At 47.2% G+C, this 22,187-nt stretch overlaps 2 protein-coding genes across 6 annotated transcripts in view; both read right to left on the bottom strand.

The window, feature by feature from the left end:
- Positions 1-974, bottom strand: part of EDC3 (enhancer of mRNA decapping 3) — a 60,613-nt gene extending 59,639 nt beyond the window's left edge. For 2 of the 4 annotated variants that reach the window (XR_006218501.1, XM_007084592.3), the window contains exon 1: positions 459-639. Coding sequence is in view for 1 of the 4 variants with exons in the window: in XM_007084592.3 (XP_007084654.1) it covers positions 459-545 (87 nt within the window). In the remaining 3 variants the exon portion in view is untranslated. The other 2 variants (XM_042988395.1, XM_042988396.1) reach the window with 2 other exon arrangements.
- A 12,498-nt stretch (positions 975-13,472) lies between these two features.
- LOC102966263 (cytochrome P450 1A1) lies at positions 13,473-20,436 on the bottom strand. Of its 2 annotated transcripts, none has more exons than XM_007084593.3 (7): positions 20,316-20,436; positions 16,603-17,467; positions 15,929-16,055; positions 15,748-15,837; positions 15,540-15,663; positions 15,308-15,394; positions 13,473-15,156 (listed from the first exon to the last, which is right to left on the bottom strand). In XM_007084593.3, exons 2-7 carry the CDS (start codon positions 17,440-17,442, stop codon positions 14,871-14,873), a joined length of 1,554 nt encoding a protein of 517 aa, XP_007084655.1. In that variant the 5' UTR covers positions 17,443-17,467; positions 20,316-20,436; the 3' UTR covers positions 13,473-14,870. The 2 variants fall into 2 exon arrangements, with proteins under 2 accessions (XP_007084655.1, XP_007084656.1); XM_007084594.3 differs by having other exon boundaries at positions 16,603-17,464.
- Positions 20,437-22,187: the final 1,751 nt, after the last annotated feature.

The following is a 22,187-nucleotide window of genomic DNA, read 5'->3' as shown; positions in this document are numbered from 1 at the left end:
TAATCTGCCATTCATAAAAAAAGACTAGAATCCATCTGAGGTTTCCAGTTGAAATAGTGACCTGCTCACAGACAGGCATTTATGTTCTGATGGTCTTACTAGACCGATACCTGACAGCGGACCGAAATCAGTGTAGTCTGTGGCTAGGTAAGAGTAGAAAAACCATTCCAGTTCCTCATCCGCAACCACAGGAGAGGATTGTTAGGACTCCTCCCAGCTCTGGAATTGGAAGATTCATTGAAAGCCAACTCGCCAACCAGGCGAGGACTACGCCTCGCACACGCCAGAACACTTGAACCACTCAACAAGCCAAATGTTGATAAATTCAATCAACAGCACACAAAGGGTAGTTAAAGCAGCTCAGGCTTAACACCTACAGCTGGAAAGAATCAAGAGGCTGCGCCCCGGCGGGTATCGTTAACTTCTCGGCCACCTTTCCCTCTCAGACCCCAGTTCACCTCTGTCCTCAGGCTATCAGTCACGGAGGTGGCACCCGCGCTGTTCCATGCCACCCTACTCCATTGTGCAAAAGGACACTGAGGCATGGAGCAAAGAGTGGGCTAGCTGCCCCGGCCATCAACGAGGCTAAACCAACAGCCTAGGCCGCTAATGCCTCCCCCCTCCCACGCTTCCCGGGCTGTTTAGAATCCTGCTGCCCTCCACCGCCCACCTCAAACCACACCCCCTGAGGCAACCCCTAGGACCTGGCCCCCGGCTCGCGCCCGCCTCTATAAAAGTCTACAAGGCCCGGAACCCCGAAGCCTAAAAGCAAACCCGCTTGGCAACCCCGGAAGCCCCCTCCCGCGAGCGCCCGTACCCCAGCCGCCCCGCCACTCCCACCTCCAACGCCGTCTGCCTGTCGCCGCCTCCGCACACCGCGCCAAGGAGACCCCGCAACACGAGGAGACCCAGAGGCTGATAAGGGGCTTCTCCGCACCCACCCCCACAGTCGCGGCCGCCGCCGGAAGCGCCCCGCGTCTCCACGCCACCGCCGTGAGGTCACTTCCGGCGCGACGCCTTGGAAACCGGAGGGCAGGCAGTTGAGGGGCGGAGCTCCCGGGAAATTTGAGAGCCTGGAAGAGCGCGGCGAATGCCCGCGCTGCGGCTTCCGGAACCGCGCCTGGGCGTCCATTTTGCGAGCCCCGCCTGCTCACGCGGGGTAGGGGCCTGGTTGGAGTTGGGGCCCTGACCCACTTTCCGGCCCAGTTGTGACGAAAAGTTCCAGCTTTCTCTCCAGATCCCTCGGGCTTATCGCCGCAGAAGAGCTGAGGACTTTGGGGAGGAGGGGGTGCCTGGTGGCGTGGACGTCGGCGTTCGATCAGTTGTAGCTGTGGGACGCAATAAGTAGGCCCCCGCAACGGATTAAAGGAAACAGATTCCCCTTGCGGTTGATCTTCGGAGTGGAATCTGCTTCAGCTCATTTTGGAGTTAGTGCTAGCCAATGTGTACTTGAGTGCCGCTCCCCCCACACATCCCAGTACTTGGTACATGGGTAAGTGCCACTCTCTTTGTGGCATTTTAGAGCATTGGTAGTCTTGGTTTTGAAAAAAAAAAAAAAAAATAGGCGTTTAAGACCACGACTGAGTATAATGAGGGATTTTAGACCTTTCAAGTTTGCAAGGTCATCTTAAAACCTGATGCCACGTTTGAGAACCACTGCTTGGGCAGGTAGCAAAGAGTAGGACAGTGGTTCCAAACACGGCTCTACAAAATCAGTTGAGGAATTTAATAAAATTTTCTCTCTCCAGGGAGTGCCTTCCCCTCCCTCAACGCAAGAGATTCAGTTTTCATAGGTCTGGAGGAGCTCTGACATGTATATTATTTTAAACGTTCTTTACAATCAATTCTTTGCACATCCCAGATTTGGGAGCCATTGCTGTATGAAACTCAGGGTTGAGTTTTGTTCTAGCTCTACCTGTTGTTTTTTACATATATCATTTTTTAACGTTTTATTTATCTAAGTAATCTCTACACCCAAGGTAGAGCTTGAACTCATGACCCCAAGGTCAAGAGTTGGATGCTCCTCTGACTGAGCCAACCAGATGCCCCTACCTTTTGTGTTTTTTTATAACAGCTGTGTAACTGAGATAAACTGGAGATAATAACTTAACAAAATTGCTGTAAAATTGCACCCCAACATGATTGGTATTCCTAAAAAAAAAAAAAAGGTGGTTAATTCTCTTGTGCCTTCTTTTGGTTAAGTGTTCTATAGTCCACTTGGAACCATCTTTTAAATTCACAGGTGAAGTCAGTCATAGAGGCCACTTTTAGGCAACAGGCTTGAGCAATGGAAACCTGAGTAAGGTACAAGGTGACCACCCAGCTGAATGCAAACAGGCACATTAGGCAACCAACCTCAAAACAGCCATAGACCCTAGCTGACTAATGGGCTACTTGCAACCAGGCACAGGTACCAAAAAGGGAAAATTCTATATGTTGTCATACTTCCTCACTCCCTCCCCCTTAAGTGCAGCCCCCCTCCACTGCCTTCTGACGGACAGTCTCTCCTTTGCTGTCCTGCCCGCTGCTCTCTTGCAGTGTATTCAATAAATGTCTATCTCCTTGTTCTGCCTTGGGTGAATTCTTTCACCTCCTGCACTACCAGCCTCCACCCAATCTGGAGGCCCCACATCAGCCTTCGGTCATGTGGTTGTTCTCTGCTGCCCCATCATCTTGCACAGTGCTTGCCAAGAGTAGGTGCTAAAATAAGTGTCTGTTGAATGAAAGAAAGAATTGTCCCAAGACCCCCTGCATAGACTGCCTAGAGCTCAAACTGGGAAGCTTTTAGTAAGATCTGAAGCCCTATTTGGTCAGCCATTAAACTTTGGAGATGAGACCAACTGCCTTAATTCCTCTGCTGAATTGCTCTGCTTAGCAAAAAACAGTGTATTGTTTTTGAACTTTGACCTCATGGAGGGATCAGTCACCCATCTTTTAATGCTTTTAAACATTGAGTTTCTCATTTGGCCTAACTGGAGTGGCAGATACATTCAGAATTGTAAAGGGGAACTTTGTTTTCTCTAAACTATGTCTTCATTCTTCTTTCTCTAGGGCTGGTTGTCTGAGAACCACAAAGATCCTCTCTGAGAAAGGGATTGTTTCCCTTCCTGACCTGAGCACAGAGAAGTTGCTTTCATTGAGTTCTTTCAGAAACCACAAACCAGTGGCATTGGGCAAAGGTTGTTTAAAATACACATTCCTAAGTCTTACTCTCAGTCTAATTCACTGACTCTGGGGTAGGATCCAGTAGTCTGCATTTTAAAAGATTTTTTTAAGTTTATTTCTTTTGAGAGTGTGTGCAGTTGAGCCAGGGAGGGGCAGAGAAAGAGGGGGAGAGAATCCCAAGCAGGCTCCAAGCTGTCAGCCCAGAGCCAAAAACGGGGCTCCATCTCAAACTGTGAGATCAAGACCTGAGCCAAGATCTAGAGTGGGATGCTCAACCCACTGAGCCACCCAGGTGCCCCCAGGAGTCTGTATTTTAACAAACTCCTTAGGGAGTTCTGATGCTGGTGGCTAAAATATCATACTTTTGGAGGCACAAAGTTCTTTGCTTAATGTTAGATAGCAAAGCTTCCTAGCACCACCCTTCCCTCCCCAGGCCTCCGACCACCACCCCAAGCCAAATTACACAGAAATTGACAAGGTTTACTCCTCCAAAGCTGAACTTAGTTCTTTCCTTTTTCATCTTTCTCCTTTTGCTGTGATGGTTCGTACACTAATGCATATTCAGTTTTACACAAGAGGTATGTTCTCTCAATAGAATCTAGAAGTGGGGGTGTTCATTAATTATAAAATAAATTCAAATTAAAGATTATAATGTTACATCATTAGGGGAGAGGGGAAGTCCTGCTGTAACACTGTTCCAAACACCCTGTTTTTGCTACAACCACCAGCTATACAGATTAACTCTCCATGTGTTAAATTGAACACTAGTTCGGACAAGAAATACCATATACCCAGAACATCTTGTGGTACAAGATGCACGGAAGGTATCAGACTACTAGGTTTTTGCTAAAAGAACTTGGAAGCCAACTTAAGAAGCTCCCACTAGTCAAAAGTAGGACAACTGAGCATCGATGAGAACAATGGAAATTCATCGAATATATTAAAATCTGTGTGTTACTAATGATAATTTTATTTTTTCAAGTTTTATTTAACTTTGAGAGAGAAAGAGAGTGCAAGCATGGGAGGGCAGACAGAGAGGGAGAGAGAGAATCCCAAGCAGGTTCTGCACTGTCAGCACAGAGCCCAATGCAGGGCTTGAATCCACAAACTGTGAGATCATGACCTGAGCTGAAGTCAAGAGTCGAACTCTTAACCAACGGAGTCACCCAGGAGCCCCACTAATGATAATTTTGAATAACTTAATTGCAACCATACTAATCACACACCTGGCACTCCTATTTATTCAAATGAAATTAAAGCCTGTATTCACATAAACAGGTACACAAAAATTGGAAATAACCTAAATGTCCCTCAACTGGGGAATGAATAAACAAGCTATGGTAGACCCATGCAAACAATAAAAATATATGAACAAAATGAATGAATCTCAAATGCATTATGTTAATTTAAATTCAGATTCAAAAGGCTATATACTGTATAATTCCCCCAGACAAGGAAGTAGGGGAGGGGGTGCTAACAGTAAGCATGGGGTTTTCTAGATATAATATCTAGGCTGAGATATAAAGAATGAAAAGGGAATTATTAGGTGATATAGGAAGGTCACTCCAGTAAAGGGAGAATTGTATAGAAAGCCAAGGAAATGTGAGTGAATCACAGCCCATCCAGGGAAATACAAGTCGCTCAACTTGAATGGAACATATATGTAAAGGGAGGAAGTGATGATAGATTGATCTGGAAACGTAAGCAGAGCCAGATTCCGAGGAGCCTTCTATGCCATAAGGAGTTTGGATTTATCCTAAGGGCAATGGGAAACAAATGAAGAATTTGAAGCAAGAGAGTATCCTAGTCAGACTTGTATTATGGAACATGGACTTGAATGAAAACGGGAAACTCAGATGAGAAATGTTGAAAAGCCATGGTAAAGCACCAGCAAGTGGGGCTGATGAGGTGACCACAGACAAATTATAAAGATGCTCAGGAGATAGATCAACCGCCAGCTTCATGGCTAAGGCAAAAGATTGTTTGGCAGTGCTATTTGCTCAGATATGGACTCGAAGAGGATGAAGAGGTTGCGGGTAGGCAATAAGACAAAAGGGGGAAAAGATAGAGGATAAATTCAGGTCTGCATATGTTGAGTTTAAGGTGTGTGGGAGCAGTGAAAATCCTGAGACTTGGGAAATTGGGAGCCTTGCGCTAGACTCCACGCTTTAGATGGTCCACACTCTGGAACTCCTTAAGCCAAACCTTCCTCTCTGGGGCTAAGAGGGCATGACTACCCAGAGCTCACACACCCCTCTTTCAGCCCTGCTGTATTTCACATTCCTAAGATTCCCAAATTCCTTTCCAAATGGCCTGAGTCCACTTTCAGCCCATAGATAAGCATCTTGCCCAGGTCATCCTGTTGGTGGACCTCACTGCCATTGTGCAATACCCCTAGGCCCAAGGAGTAGACAAAAATGTGGCTGCTTGGGAGGGGTGTGGATGGAGCTTAGAAATTCAGGCTGGAATGTTCCCCCATGTGGATCTGAGAAACCCCTCATAGCGTGGGGTAGAATAGGGATAGGAAAAAAGGGAAACAGTTCAGGGATCTCCATGTGTGTTAGGAGTGGGCCTGCTGTGAGGCATCTGGTAGGAAATTGGAAATGTGGATCTGGGGCTCGGGAGAGATAGAAAAGATTTGGAAGTCATCAATAACCAGGTGGTACTTAAAGACCCAATAATGGATGATGTGGTCCAGGGATGGCATACAGCAAGGGAATAGTCAAGGGCCAAGGACAGAACTCTGATGAACACCAATATTTAAGAGGTACACATAAGGAGAGAATGATTCAGAGGAAATCAAGAAGCTGCAACTAGGAATACAAAAGAAAACTCAGCAGTGGGTAATGCCAAAGAGACCCAGAAAAGTGATCATTTTTTTTGAAAAGAGAGAACTTTAAGAGAATAGTTAACAGTGCTAAGTACTGCAAAGAGCTTGAATCAGAGGAAGACTGAAAATGTCCATTAGATTTAGTAACTAGGAGGTCCCTGGTCATTTTGACGGGGGCTTTATGAGGGAGTGAAGGGGCCAAAAGTCAAATGTCAGTGGATCAGGAGAGAATGGGAGATGAGCAAGTGGAAGCAGTGAGTGTGGACAATTTCAGGAAATTTGACTATGAAGGTAAGAAGTGAGACACAATAACAGTAGTGGCAACTGAAAATAATAATCATTCAGCGACAGAATTTACTACTCACCGAATCCTCTCGAAGACTTCCCAAGTTCCCAAGTTATAGAACTCCCCCAGGTACTGCTGCTGGTTGGAGAGAGTTATCTGAACTGGGTAGACCTTACCTGACCAGCAGAGTCAAATTTCTGGGAGCCATTGTAGATGGCTCAGTGGGCAGCACCCACTTGCCTCTCCCAACATATGGAAGGGAGTTTTAACAAGACTTACTTTGCCTTATTGCCCTGTGGGCCACACTAATAATCTCTAATAAAGGCATCAACCAGTAGAGAATTAACTCTTAGGTCAAGAACAGCACAGCACTAATCTGCAGTTTTTGACTTGACAGTATGTGTTATGGAAGTCTAGAAGGGTAAAGCTGAAGGGTGCCTGGGTGGCTCAGTCAGTTGAGCACCCAACTGTTTTTTGTTTTTTTTTTTTAATATTTATTTTTGAGAGAGAGAGAAAGAGTGTGAGCAGGGGAGGGACAGAGAGAGGGAAACACAGAACCTGAAACAAGCTCCAGGCTCTGAGCTGACAGCACAGAGCCGGAGGCAGGGCTCTAACTCACGAACCAGGAGATCATGACCTGAGTGGAAGTCAGATGCTTAACATACTGAGCCACCCAAGCGCCCTCCTTGTTGTTTTATTTAAAATAACCTAGGGGGTGCCTGGTTGTCTCAGTTGGTTAAGCGTCCAACTCCTGATCTCAGTTCAGGTCTTGATCTCTGGGTCGTGGGTTCAGGCCCCGCATTGGGCTCTTCACTAGCTATGAAGCCTACTTGAAAGGAAAAAATAAAGGGGCGCCTGGGTGGCTCAGTCAGTTAAGCGTCTGACTTTGACTCAGGTCATGATCTCACGGTTTGTGGGCTCGAGCCCCATGCTGGGCTTCGTGCTGACAGCCCAGAGCCTGGAGCCTGCTTCCGATTCTGTGTCTCCCTCTCTTTCTGCCCCTCCCCTGCTTGTGCTCTGTCTCTCCCTCTCATAAGTAAATGAACATTAAAAAAAAAATTTTAAGGGAAAAATAAAAATTAAAACAACCTAAGAGTTTAGGAAAAGGCAGCTGGGAAACAAAAATTAGATTTTCAAGAATTGAGGGGGCATTTACACAGGTGAGGAAAAATATAATTTATTGTCTGAGTAGAGTATGCAGAGGACAAAGGATATTATTTAGTTCTTCATCTCTAGAACAAGCTGTATATTCCAGGCCATAATATTCCTTTAGGAAAAAGTCCCCTTTTTCCTACCATATTTAAATTGAATATTTTAAACTGACACCATTATATGAATACATTTAAAGATTTAGTCATACCCTACAATGTTGGAAGACAATATTAAAGTTTCCATTTTTAATCTTAAAATATGATTGATTTTATAAACATATTATTAAGTAATGTATATCACATTAGCTTTGCTATTTTTTTAAGTTTTTTTTTATTTTGAGAGAGAGGGGCAGCATGAGTGGGGGAGGGACAGAGAGAGAGGGAGAGAGAGAATCCCAAGCAGGCTCCACACTGTCAGTGCAGAGCCCGATGTGGGGCTCCAACTCATGAACCATAAGATCAGGACCTGAGCTGAAATCAAGAGTCAGACGCTTAACTGACTGAGTCCCCGCCTCCCCCACGGCGCCCCAGCTTTGCTACTTTAAGTTAAACCTGTACAAAGTAAAGATTTTTCCCTGACAAACAAAAGCTGAGGGAATTCACCCCCACTAGACCTGCCTTGCAAGACATGCTAAAGGGAGGTCTTTAAGCTGAAACAAAAAATGCTAGTTAGTAACATGAAAGCATATGAAAATATACATCATACTGGTTAAAGGTAAGCACATAGTCAAGTTCAGAACACTAATACTATAATATGGTGATGTGTCAACCACTTAATTCTAGTATAAAGGTTAAAAGGACATACACTTACCGTGATGACTACCGAGTAATGTATAGAATGGTTGAATCACTACATTGTACAGCTGAAACTAATATAACACTAATTACATTTAATTCTACTGGAATTAAAGAAAGAAAAAGGTTAAAGGACAAAGTGATTAAAATAGCTATAGCTACAATAATTTGTTAATGGATACACGATATAAAGAGACGTAAATTGTGACATAAAAAAACAAAATCAGGGAGTCAAAGAAAGAATAGAGATTTTGTGTGTGGTTGAAGTTAAATTGTTATCCATGTAGGGGCACCTGGGCAGCTCAGGTCATGATTTCGTGGTTTGTGAGTTTGATCCCCATGTCGGACTTGCTGCTGTCAGTCTGTCAGTGCAAGAGCCCACTTTGTATCCTCTGTCCCCATCTCTCTCTGCTCCTCCCCCAATTATTCTCTCTCTCTCCCCCTCATTCTCTCTCTCAAAAAATAAATTTAGAAAAAGCACTAAAAAAATAGTAAATTGTTATCCACATAAAATAGACTGTTACAAGATGTTTTATGTAAGCCTCATGGTAACCACAAATCGAAAACCTACAGTAAGATTCACAGAAAATGAAGAGAAGGAAATCAATGCATACCACTATGGAAAATCATTGATTCACAAAGGAAGGCAGAAACAGAGGAAGAAAAACACAAGGGAACTACAAAATAGCCAGAAGGGTGCCAGGGTGGTTCAGCTGGTTAAGTGTCCAACTCTTGATGTCAGCTCAGGTCATGATTTCAGGTCGTGATCTCCTTGAGGTCATGAGACCTAGCCCCAAGTCAGCCTCTGCGGTGGGCGAGGAGCCTACTTGGGATTCCCTCTCTCTGCCCCCCCCCCATCCCTCGCTCTCTCAAAATAAATAAATAAACATTAAAAACAATAGTCAGAAACCAATTAAGAAGATGGCATTACTAAATCCCTGTCGATAATTATTTTCTTTTCCTTTTTTAAAAAAATTTTTAGTGTTTATTTATTTATTTATTTTGAGAGACAGAGCATGAGCAGGGGAGGGGCAGAGAGAAGGAGAGAGAGAATCCCAAGCAGGCTCCACTCTGTCAGTGCAGAGCCCGATGTGGGACTCGATCTTACAAACCATGAGAAAAGAATCCTGTACCCGTTGGCAGTCACACCCCATTCCTCCCACCCCTCAGCCCCTGGCAACCACTGATCTGCCTTCTTTCTCCATGGATTTTCCTATTCTGGACATTTCATATAAATTAAATCATATAATATGTGGCATGTATGTAATATGTGGTCTGGCTTCTTTGACTTAATGTTTTCAAGGCTCATCCATGCTACAGCATGTATAAATGCTTCTGATACAATCCTTTTTATGGCAGAATAATATTCCGTTGCATGGATATACCACATTTTATTTATCCACTCCCCAGGTGATGAATATTTGAATTATTTCCAGGTTTTTTTAGCTATTATTAATAACACTGTTATGAACATCCATATGCAAGTTTTTGTGTAGATATATGTTTTAATTCTCTTGGGTATGCACCTAAAAATACAATTGCTAGATTATATGGTGACTCTGTGTTTAACCTTTTTAGGAACTACTTCCCAAAGTGGCAACATCATTTTTCATTTCCACAGCAATGTATGATTATTTCTTTTCTTTTAATTGGAGTATAACTGACATGCAATATTCTATTAGTTTCATGTGTAAAAGACGGTATTTCAACATTTGTATACATTACAAACTGGTCACCACAATGTTTAGTTACCTTCTGCCACCATACAAAGTCAATGCAATGTTATTGATTACATTCTCCTTCACCATGTCATACCCCTAACCCCTTTCCTGTCTGGCAACCACTACTCTGTTCTCTCTGGAGAGAACAGAGGAGTCTGGATTTTGTTTTGTTTGTTTCCTTGTTTTGTTTTTTAGATTCTGCTTATAAGTGAAACATTGCAGTACTTGTCTTTCATTGTCTAACTTATTTCACTTAGCATAGTGCCCTCAAGGTCCATCCATGTCATTACAAATGGCAAGATTTCATTCATTTTCTTCTATTCTCTCTCTCTCTCTTTACACACACACACACACACACACACACACACACACACACACACCTTCTTTATCCATTTATCTGTCAATGGACACTTAGGTTGCTTCCATATCTTGGCCCTTATTAAGCAACGCTACAACAAACATGGGAATGTATATTTTGAGTTAGGGGTTTTGTTTTCTTCAAACAAATACCCATAAATGGAACTAACAGATCCTATTGTATTTTTTTAAGTTTATTCATTTATTTTGAGAGAGAGGTGAGGGGCAGAGAGAGAGAGAGAGAGAGAGAGAATTCCAAGCAGGCTCCACACTGCCAGCACAGAGCCAAACACAGGGCTCGAACTCCCAAACTGTGAGATCATGACCTGAGCCAAAATCAAGAGTCAGATACTTAACTGACTGAGCCACTCAAGCATCCCTGTTAATTTCTTAAAATTCTATACACTTATATTTTTTTAAGTAGGCGGCATGGAGGCCAACATGGGATTTGAACTCAGGACCCTGAGATCAAGACCTGAGCTGAGATCCAGAGTAGGACACTTAACCTTTAACCAACTGAGCCACCTAGACACCCCTATACATCTTTGAAGTCTCTTTTAATTTATAAGTTTTCCCTCCAATTCTTTCTTTCCCTTACAAATTTTCTGTTGAATACCCCAGGCTTTCAGACCTGTAGCATCCCAAGGTCTGAAATTTACTGATTGCACACTTATGTTTCTGTCTAGCATGTTTCTTCATCTTCTACATTAATTGCAAGCTGGAAGCTGGATAAAGCTAAGTTATTAGACTTTTGTTCAATCCCTCTGGCAATACAGTTAGCAGTGTTGGGTTCTTTCATCAGGAAGCACATATTCTGGTTTTCTTTCATTTTTAGGATGCTAGCAGTTGTTCGGTGCAATGCCCAGATCCATTAATTTGTTGGTGGCTGTAAAGTAGTGACATCTATTATTTCTTTTTCATTTATCAATTGGAATACTTAAGAGACGCTTCTTATCTACTTTTTGGTTGTCTGTAGGTATAGGTCATATAGGAAAGGTAGGATAAATACTTAATATTTTGCCTTTGTTTCTCTCTTGTTAAAATACTGAATTGGTTCCTCCGAAGGTAGCCAGCTAATTAAAAAATAGATACATAGATGCTTATGAACTCGTGGATTCAAACACATCTGATAGATTTTAATCAATGGTCATTATTGTTGTTGACACTCAAATTGCCCTATCTTTGGCTTGCTGGAGCCTTTTCAGTTGGCTCCTGAATAGAATGATCCACTCTTGGTAGTCTTTATGGCTTTTGCTGTCTGGTATGAGCAGCTGTTCCGGGCTCATTTTTTATATTTCCTGCCTCAAATCTGTAACCATCATTTCTCCAAGAAGTGGAGATTACCTGAATGGTAATCTAAGCATCAGGGATGCTCATTGCTATGAGTTGGTCATTGATTCTAACACGTAGAAATACACACACACACACACACACACACACACACACACAGTTGACCCTTGAACAACAGGAGTTTTAACTGTGTGGGTCCACTTATACATAGTTTTGTTTTGTTTTGTTTTGTTTTGTTTTTTATAAATACAGTACAGTACTGTATTTCTCCTCCTTATGATTTTCTTAATAACATTTTCTATTCTGTAGCTTACTTCATTGTACAAATACACTATATAATACCTATAACATACGTTGACAGTTTATGTTATGGATAAGGCTTCTGGTCAACAGTAGACTATCAGTAGTTAAATTTTGAGGAAGTCAAAGTTATACACAGATTTTTTACTGCATGGGAGTCAGTACCCAGAACCCCCACATTGTTCAAGAGTCACTTGTATATGTACATATATATGTATATGTATACTTAACATTTTCTATATTATATCTCTACCTTTTTTTCATACCAAAAATCCTAAGTCTTGAGGATACATGAATAATGAGTGACGAGTGAGAATGCATGAGGATGATGAATTTAGGTATCTTCATTATTAATTACTCATTTATTTTACCCCCCCATTAAACTATCGTCTCAAAAAGAAATACTAATATTACCATTATCAATATGATTACTGAGAACAGTTACATAAATTGTTTTTCATATGCTATCCCCATGTCTCTCACTTTTCTTTTAGAACAAAAGTCAGAAAACTTTTTCTTTTTTACTGTTTTAATCATTTTAAACTGCACAATTCAGTGGTTTTTAGTATATTCACAACATTATACAACTCTTACCACTATCTATTTCCAGAATATTTCCATCACCCCTGAAAGAAATGCCTGTACCTTCCATCTCCCCCACGCCCTCTCCCCAGCAACCACTAACCTACTTTCTGTCCCTATAGATTTACATGTTCTAGACATTTCATATAAATGGAATCATACAACATGTGGTCTTTTGTGTCTGGCTTCTTTTACTTAATGTGATGTTTTCAAGGCTCATCTATGTTATAGCATACAATACGAGTTATTTTTTAAGTAAAAAATAAGTCAATAAGGGGCACCAGGGTGGCTCAGTCCTGGTTAAGCGTCCAACATCCAACTGTGAGGTTCGGGGGTTCAAGGCCACATCAGACTCTGTGCTGACAGCTCTGAGCCTGGAGCCTGCTTCGGATTCTGTGTCTCCTTCTCTCTCTGCCCCCAACCCCCACTCGTGCTATCTCTCAAAAATTAATAAAAATGTTAAAAATAAAAATAAAAAAATAAGTCAATACAAGTAAGATTGGACACCAAATGCCTCATTTCCCTACATAAGCAGGCTCGCTCCGGCTGACTTCAGCTTGTCCCTTGCAGTAGCCTGAAGCTTTTGGTACATTGGCTCTATCTACTCCTGTATAGCAACTGCTGGTTGCTTGAGGACAAAAGCTAGGCTGGAGGTCACATCCTAGGATGTGTTATCCCTCAGTCCGTCAGTCAGAACAGCTACTGGTTATGTGGGTCCAGCCTCTGTCCATACTGGGTACCACTAACTACTCTGACATTCCAAATGGACAGGGACTTTCAGTGTTGAAATCTGGGCCACAGCCTGCTTGTGGGGCCCAATGACCAAAGGCCTCGTTTTCCAACTGTGACCAGCCTTGGGTTCCAATAAGGCAGCAGGACCTAAACCGGGCATGACTAAGTGAGGAGCAGACCACAGCTTCTGAGCTGAGAACCTTCCTTCTCCCCCCACACTGTGACTAGAGTCTTCCCTGTTGGACTTGAGAATCTAATGCCATGAGACCCAAGTGAGATTGCCTCTCATTCTTTGAAGAGGGATCTGCATAGATAGCCCCAAGATGTGCAGCAGCCCCTCTCCACACCCAATGAGCCCCAGCTCTGAGCCTCACCTTCCTGGGTGATCTGTCTGATAGAGCTGTAATCACAATGAATTACATGATGTGTTTGTAAGTTTGTTCTTCCAACCAGTTTGGGAGGACTTTGAAGGCAGAGACCATGTTTTATTTGCTTTATACCCCCAGTGCCTGGTCTACAGAATGTACTTCATCAACGTGTGATCAGTTAGAGAAGGAGAAAGACAGTGTAGGGATAGAGTCTTGCGCCCCAACTGGATTGCAAGCTTCCTGAGAGCCATGGCTTCACCTCTTCACTGACTCCTTTTCCTTTTCTTTCTCCCACACTAAAATCCAACATGAGCCTGGGCTCAAAGTGGGCATATAGAGGAGTGATGGTTTCATTCCAGATTCAAAACATTTCCACCATAGGACTTCTGGATAATATCTTTATTTAGCTTAGGTAGAAATTTCTTGCACATTTCTGGATACTTGGGTTACAATGTTCTCTATTGCACTCAATAAATTGTTCTTAAGCTCTTACGTATGATAAATGAAGGCATGCCAGTACAATGCAGGCTAAAATATAAAACTTCTTGCATATAAACATTTTTTAAAGGCATTTTAATATTGGGCATAGAGACCTGACTCAGGTGCCTGAATCTGGGCACTCCCTCTGTTCTCTGCTCCTCTTAGGCACAAGCCCCCAGCCCCTCCTGGACAGGAACAGGGTCCTTGTGAGGCCAGGATGCAGCCCTGTTCCTGCCTGCAGGGAGAACAGAAGAAGGCATCGCAGTGTCCCAAACCCATGTGGTTAGACTGCTCAGCCTTATTCAATCTGGGAGACCACCTCTGTGCCTAAGCTGCCTCTTCCCTTCACTCTTGGCAGCTCCCAATTGTCAAAGAGATTAGACAGGCCCTGATGTGGCCTGCTCTAAATGTTTCTCAAACCAGTCAGTCCCCACAGAAAGCCAGCCAGCCGCTGGGTTTAGAGGCTTCTAGAGAATTCCCTCAAGGTTTCCAGGGGCCTGAGGACCTCCTAACCCTACCAAGCCTCCTGCCTCAAGCACAACTCTGGAAGGCTCCATCTGCTCCTTTTTTGGCCCCTGCTGTGTCCATTGTCTGTGGTCAATATGCAAAGGAGCAAGTCCAGGGTGGGGGGCAGGCATGATCCTTCATGCTTGCCTGCAGCCCAGACAGCAAAACTCAGCCAGACCAATATCTGTGGGTTTCAGGCCAAGGTTTAGATCGCCCTCCCCCCACCCAGACCCCAGGTCAGCCCCCTGGCCTGGCTGCCCAGACAGGCCAGGTAGATAGAGTCTAAGCTGCAGGGCTCTCAGACCCCTAAGTGCGCATCCGCACTTGGAAGTGCTCACACCGGGCATGCTTCATGGTCAGCCCATAAATAGGGGTCATATCCACCTTCGTGCCCTGTGGCACACTGAATTCCACCTGCTGCAGCAGGATGGCCAGGAAGAGAAAGACCTCCAAGCGGGCAATGGTCTCACCGATGCACTTCCTCTTGCCCAAACCAAAGAGAATCACCTTCTCACTCAGTGCCTTGTTGATGGTGCCATCAGGAGTGAGAAATCGTTCTGGTCGGAACTCAGATGGGTCACCCCATAGCTTCCTGTAATCAGAGACAGGCAGCTGAAGTGGTAGCCTGGGGGCTCCGAAGCATCAAGTGGGTTGAACCCCAGCCCCAAAGAGTAGGAGATGGGCAAGTGGCCCAGGGACAGCTTGGGACAGGGTAGGGTTTCCCCTGCCTCCTCTCAACTTACTGGTCATGGTTGATCTGCCACTGGTTCACAAAGACACAACGCTCCTTGGGGATGTAAAAGCCACTCAGACTTGTGTCTTTTGTGGTACTGGGGAGGAAGGAAGCTCAGTCAGGCTCAGGGCTACAAAGAGATCTCCCTGCCCCCCATACATGTCCTTTCCACCAGCCCTGATCAGGTACATGGTCTGGAGGAAGGGCCAGGATCAGAGAGCAGTGGATGCACGGGGCCTCACCTATGGGGGATAGTGAAAGGGATGAAGGAGGTATGTCGGAAGATCTCCAGGATGAATGCTTCCATGTAGGGCAGCTGGAGTCTGTCAGAGAGCCGGGGCTGCCGCGCCCTCCCAATCACTGTGTCTGTAGAACATAAAGGACCATGGATGAAGGGGCTGCCTGGAAGAGGCAAGACCCTCTGTCTTGTTAAAGGAAGCCACCACCTACCCAGCTCCTTCTGGATCTTTTCCTGTACATTGGGGCTCGTCACCAGGTACATGAGGCACCAGGAGATGGCAGTTGTGACTGTGTCAAATCCTGACCAGGGAAAAACAAAGGGGAAAAGAAATCAAGTGCTTGGCAGGTCAGGGCAGTTGGGCACAGGAAAGGACAATGGGGTAGCTCATACCAGCTCCGAAGAGGTCCGAGACAACATTAACAATCTTCTCGTCAGACAGCTGGATATTGGCATTCTCGTCCAGCCTCTTGTCCTGACAGTGCTCAATCAGGCTGTCTGTGATATCCCGAATGTGACCCTGGGTGGGGAAAGCCCACAGATGAACCAGATCCCAAACCCAGAGCTACCTCTCCATCTGGGCCTGGTTCCTCACCATTCTTAGTACCTTTGTTCAAGAGGTGACTTCTGTGCTCCTAGGCTGCCGTCCCAGCTTCCCACACCTCTTCAAGGCTCCCTCCTGCCCAGAGTACTGGTGGCCCCAACTCAAGGGACACTTGAGACAGAGGTGTCCTCTGGATATGCTCTTTACCCTTCTCTCTCCCATGAGGCCAGGAGATCAACTTTTTAACTCTCCCTGGTCCCCAGGACAACTGGCCTAGGGTTCTGCACAGACTGGCTGTTCAGTAAATATTGCTGTCTGACAGAAGGAAAGAAAGGCTAGCCAAGGAAAAGTTCTAATTCCCCACCAAGGATGGAGTTCACTGTACCACTGGCCTCAAAACCCCAGGGAGGAAGGTCCCTGAGAGCCTACCAGAACCCCCCCCCCACTGCTCCATTTATGTCTGACCTTCTGGCCCCAACCCTACCTGCTCCCCACCATCCACCCGCCTCTCCCCAGCCTGTACCTTCTCAAAAGTTTTGTAGTGTTCCTTGACCATCTTATGCATGAAGATGGAGAACTTCTCATTCACGTCCTTGAAGAAATCCAGGGCAGGGTTAGGTAGGTATCGAAGGATGGGGAAGAAGTCCACAGGGTTCCCAGAGGCAGCGCCATCCCCGAACTCATTACTCAGGTTGACTAAGCTAAGCAGCTCTTGGTCATCATGGTCATAGCGCCGGCCAAAACACATGGCGCAGATGACATTGGCCACTGACACCACTACATATCTGTAGGGGTCAAAGTGCCCAACCTTTGCCATCAGCTCCTGGAACTTGCCAATGAGGTACTCAGCCTCCTTGCTCACATGGTCTTCCAGGTAGCAGGAGGATGAGGAAGCCGGGTCTGAAGCAATGGAGAAACTCTTCAGGGCATTCTGGGCCAGGCGCCTGCGGGCAGCCCACACCGGTCCAGAGTCTGGGCTGAAGGTCATGCTTTGGCCCTCAGAGATCAGACTGAAGCTGTAGAGATCGGGCCGCCCCTTGAAATCATCACCCTGACGCACCAGGGCCTGCCGGATGGTGTCCAGGCCACTGAGCACCAGCACGGGTGTGGAGCCGATGCGGATTTGCAGCACGTCCCCGTAACGCTGGCTCAGCCTTGCCAGCACCAGATGTGGGTTCTTCCCCAAGGTCAGCACGTGCCCGAGCAGAGGCCAGCCCCAGGGCCCTGGTGGACTCTTCAGGCCTTTGGGAACCCGAGGCTGCCAGGCCCTGACCACCCAGAACACCAGGCAGAAGACAAAGGAGGCCAGGAGAAGCTCTGTGGCCGAGATGGGGACAGAGAGTCCAAACACAGACAACATCATCAGTGTAGAGATCTCAAGATGGCTGCTGAGAGGTGGGGCGAGAAGAAAAGATGAAGATATCAGAAGGGGGGATGTGAGGAACCAGCGTCCGAAAGTGTCATCATGCTAGTCAAAGAGAGGGGAAATCTTCCTACCCAGAACAGCCAAGTGGACATGAAGGAAAGGAGGAGAGGAGAGAAGCTGTTTGTTGAGCTGCCACTGTGTGCCAAGAATTTCACTGCCATTCATTCAGTCCTGGCCACCGCCTATAAGGTGGACCACAGTGAGGCTCAGAGATGGTAAGTAACTTGTACAAGGTCACACCGTCAGGAAGTGTTGGATCCACACTCCCAAGTGCCCAATTTCAGAATCCCGCTGCACCACCCGCTGAATGGGTTTTCCAAACATCAGTCTGTGATTCCCATATGGCACCTGTACTGTTATTTATTTTGTGCTTTTCTTTTTTTTTTTTAATTTTTTTTAACGTTTATTTATTTTTGAGACAGAGTGAGACAGAGCATGAACGGGGGAGGGGCAGAGAGAGAGGGAGACACAGAATCGGAAGCAGGCTCCAGGCTCTGAGCCATCAGCCCAGAGCCCGACGCGGGGCTCGAACTCACGGACCGTGAGATCGTGACCTGAGCTGAAGTCGGACGCCTAACCGACTGAGCCACCCAGGCGCCCCTATTTTGTGCTTTTCTAAAACCAACTGAAGAAAAACAATTTTTATTAGTTGGCTCCATGCCCAGCGTGGAGCCCAACGCTGGGCTCAAACTCACGACTGTGAGATCAAGACCCTGCGGTCAAGACCTAAGTTGACATCAAGAGTCAGATGCTTAACTGACTGAGCCACCCAGACACCCCACTAAAATCAACTTTAAATCTACCCACTGAGCATGATTCCACATACAGACACCTGCGTGAAAGAACAGGTTTGATTTTTTCCCCTAATTAAGCGCATAATCAATATATGTCACCCCCAACCCCCTTGAATACTACCCACCACACTTGGGGAAACACTGCCATCAGGAGAGCTAGAGATCGTGGGCTTCTTTTGCCTCATTTCACATTTGGGGAAATTGACCTCCAGAGGGGTCATTGACTTGATTAAAGTCACCCAGCACTCACCAACAGAGCCAGGACTCAGACTTCTTATGGAAAATTCCCTGGTAAGTTTTCAGCTCCTGTCACAGAAACCTCCCTTTGAAGAGTGGCCAGATTAATCAATGAAAAGGTGTTTTTGTTTTGTTTTGTTTTGTTTTGTTTTGTTTTGTTTTGTTTTGTTTTGTTTTTCAGAACCTTCAGTTTTTTTACTGCTCACTCCCAGGGTCTAGGGAATCCTGCCAGACCAGACCTTGGGAGGGGAGAAGGGACTGGAAGACCACTGCCTAAGCCACACTACTAAGCCTCAGCTCTCTGAGTTCAACTGACTCATAGTTTAAAAGCAGTTGGAGACAAGCTACATTGAGGTTGCTGGTCACAGAGGTCCAGGCCAGGGTTTTTGTTGGGCTCAGTTCTCGATAAATGAGTAGTCTCAGCCTCCCCCACTTACCAGTCACCAGAGAGCAGAGAATAAAATGGAAAGCCCCCACCAGATAAGGGCTGCAAGAAAATGCTAGACTGGAATAAGGGACATTAGGAATCAATCTAGATTTAACAGAGGTGGAGATAATACTTTCTCTCTAGGCTTGTTCTAGAAAGGGTACGCAAATTCATGGAGGATTCTCCTCAAGATTTTGGCCTCTGACTGGGGTATCTGCCAGGTGCCCTGGACTGGAGATGAGGAGACTGAGTATTCCAGGTTCCATGGCATGGCCTTGGACTTGTCATTTTGTCTTTCTGGGCTCCAGTTATATCACCTGAGAGAGGGGGTAGGATATGATCTCCGGTTCAGGGTGCCCAGCTGGATCCCAGAGAAAGAAAACCCACATCTGACCTGCGGAACCTCACGGTCTGACTAGTGAGGTTTCCCCACAGGAGAACTACCCAGGATGGGAAGATTGTCTGGATCCGACCTTACCTATATAGCCATCTCTCTAGGGCGGCTCCCTGGAGGAGCTGGATCTCAAAGCACACTCTAGCCCTGACTCTGAGTGAACGAGGGATGAGCCTTGGTGTGCCACAGTGTTCCCTTCTGCTCACAGGTGCCCCAAGGACCTCTAGCCTTAGTGAGATGGTAAGAGGCCAAGAGAGATGTGATTGGTGAGTTTTCAGGGACTGATAGTCCAGCTCTCTACAGCTAGCAGTCTTTCACACTGATTGCCCCTGCCCAGTACAAGCCAGAGAAGGCAGTCGATGAGGTAGGGAAGGCCCGGGGCAGTGCCCGGGACTCCTATTCAGATCTGCATCTTTTGTACTGGCCAGCACATCTTGGCTCTAACAAGCCATGCCTTGGGAGGGTAGAGACAGCCAGGCGTAGCTTACAGACAAGGCAAGGTACAGCTGGTAAGAACCCAACCTTCCCCTCCATCCACTCTGACCACCCATGAAGAAGCCCTCTCATCACACCGCCTGACAAAAGGGCTGCACATGATCCCAGCTTTCCACAGTTGTGTCCGTATCCCAGCCTCCCAGGTGACCCTGATGGGGAAGCCCCAGGGCATTCAGGGAGTCAGTGGGAATGGAGCTGGAGACTAAATCCTGGAGTCCTTGGAGGGGGGCCATCTAATATCTAGAATTCTGGCACCAGCTGTGGGACCTTGGGCAATGCCTGCCCTTCCCCCTGGCCTCAGTTTTCCCAGTTTTCCCACTATGGAGCTGGAGAGCCTGGTCACCAAGGATCCTCTTAGCCTCCTTTTTTGAGGTGCTAGACCGGTGGCCACCTAGGAAAACCTGGAGGCATCAAAATTTTCTTTTTGTTGGGAAAGGGCAAGCCATAAGCTCCCAGCACTCACCTGTGGCTGTGAGGAGTACTGAACTCAGCTGAGATGCGTGGTCTCTTAAGCCAGGACCCCAAAGAAGATCAGGGAAGACTGCTAGACCTGTCACCTTCAGGATGAGGGTGAAGTCACTTCGACCTTTATAAAACAGCTTGCACGCTTGGCCACGCCCTCTGGAGCTCGGACAGAGGAAGGGGCGGGCTGGGGGGGGGGGGGGGGAGTGGTCGCTCTAGGATGGAGGGAAAGGAGGGAGGGAAAGGGAAGGAAAGGGGGATGGTAAGTGGGGGAGAAGACAGGATTGGGGGAACTCAGAGGGACAGGTAAGAACCCACTATGGGCACTCCTCATCCTAGTGCCAGCACGTAAAGGGGTGAGGGCTGGGGACACCTGGGACCCCAGTTCCAAGGTACCCCATGGACAGCACAGAGCCCCGCTGAGGTGGGAATTTGAAGGAGAAGTCCCAGGACACCCCGAAGACACGGTATTGGGAGGCCTCCATCCCCGGGCGCGGGGACCCCTCACCCTAATTTTTGCATGCACTGGAACTTGCAAGTGCTTGCAAGTGCCTCCCCTCGCTACTAGTTGACAGGGGCCTGGCAGGCGGGGCCAGGCTGCCGTGTGATGACCTCTTTCCCCCGGGTTACTGAGTCCGGGCTCGGGCTCGCGTGAGAAGCGCGGCGACCCCAGCCTCGAGGTTACCGGGGCCGGAAGGCCAGAGGCGCCGATGGGCTGGCTCCGTTCGCCAAGAGCCCCCAGAGCCCGGGCGACTAGTTGAAGTCTGAGCTCCCGGACAGACCGGCAGGAATGCATGGAAACCTGCGGTGGCAGTCTCGCTGAGGGCTCACTGGCTCTCACTAGCTCTAGGGCCACTTTGGAATACTGTAAACCAGAGGTACTTCCAGCCGGGACCCACCCGCCCTCGAGGTTCCCTCTTGACTCCCGGGATTGCTAGCGTGTTGGCGGGGCGGAGAAATCGGGAGGCGACTGGGGCTGCGCGGCTAGCTCCCGGTGGCCGAGGAAAGGAGGACCCTCGGGCCGGGCAGGGGAGGGGGCCCAGGGACCGAGGAGCCGGGCGCCAGGCGCTGATGCCTCCCCAGGCTAGCGTGCACGTGTCTGGTACATCCCTCCAGGGGGCAGAGGTCACGCGGCCCATCCCTGCCCCACCTGGCCGGGGGCACGATGCCCGGGAGTTGCGTGAGAAGGGCTCGGAGACCTGCGCAACCACCCAACAGCCCAATTCCCAGGCTCGGGTACCGGCAAAGTCACGCGAAGGGGGCGGGGAGTCGAGGGCGGGGCTCTTAAAGAGCCAGTCCCTAGCGAGCTTGGAGGTGAGGGTGGAGCGGGAGTAGCCGCGAAGCCTCGGGTGCACGACCGGATTGGGGGGCGGGTGCGGTGCAAAGGGCCCAGGTTTGCGTGCGGAGCTGGGCTTTTGCCTCCAAGCAGGCGCCTGCGTGTGTCCGTATTCGTGGCCCACGCCTGGGGGCAGACACGCAGACCCAACGCCTGGCTGGCTGCCTCGAACGCTGTCCTCGCCCTTGCCAAGCCTCCCTCCATAGAATGTGCAGGGAGAAAAAGTTGTATTTGCGTGTCTAGCTCAACCTGTCCCAAACTAATCACGTCACCCGCCCTCCCCATCGTGCTCCCAAACCCAGCAAATGGCACCGCCATCCCCTGGCCCAACCAAAACCAGAGCCTCCTCCCCTCTGAGGTTCCCTCACCTTGCGCTCTACTCATGCACGCATTGGACAAATATTTACCAGACCCCTACTATGTGGCAGGCGCCGTTTTGGATGCTGGCGACTGATATAAAAGTGAACAGAACTGACACCGCTCCTGCTCACACGGAACTTATGTTGGTGGCCCCCGGAGTGGGGTGGGGTCGGTAAT

This window comes from Panthera tigris, chromosome B3 (assembly GCF_018350195.1).
Source record: "Panthera tigris isolate Pti1 chromosome B3, P.tigris_Pti1_mat1.1, whole genome shotgun sequence".
Classification (NCBI taxonomy): Eukaryota; Metazoa; Chordata; class Mammalia; order Carnivora; family Felidae; genus Panthera; species Panthera tigris.
This window is presented reverse-complemented; position numbering and strand designations above follow the sequence as displayed.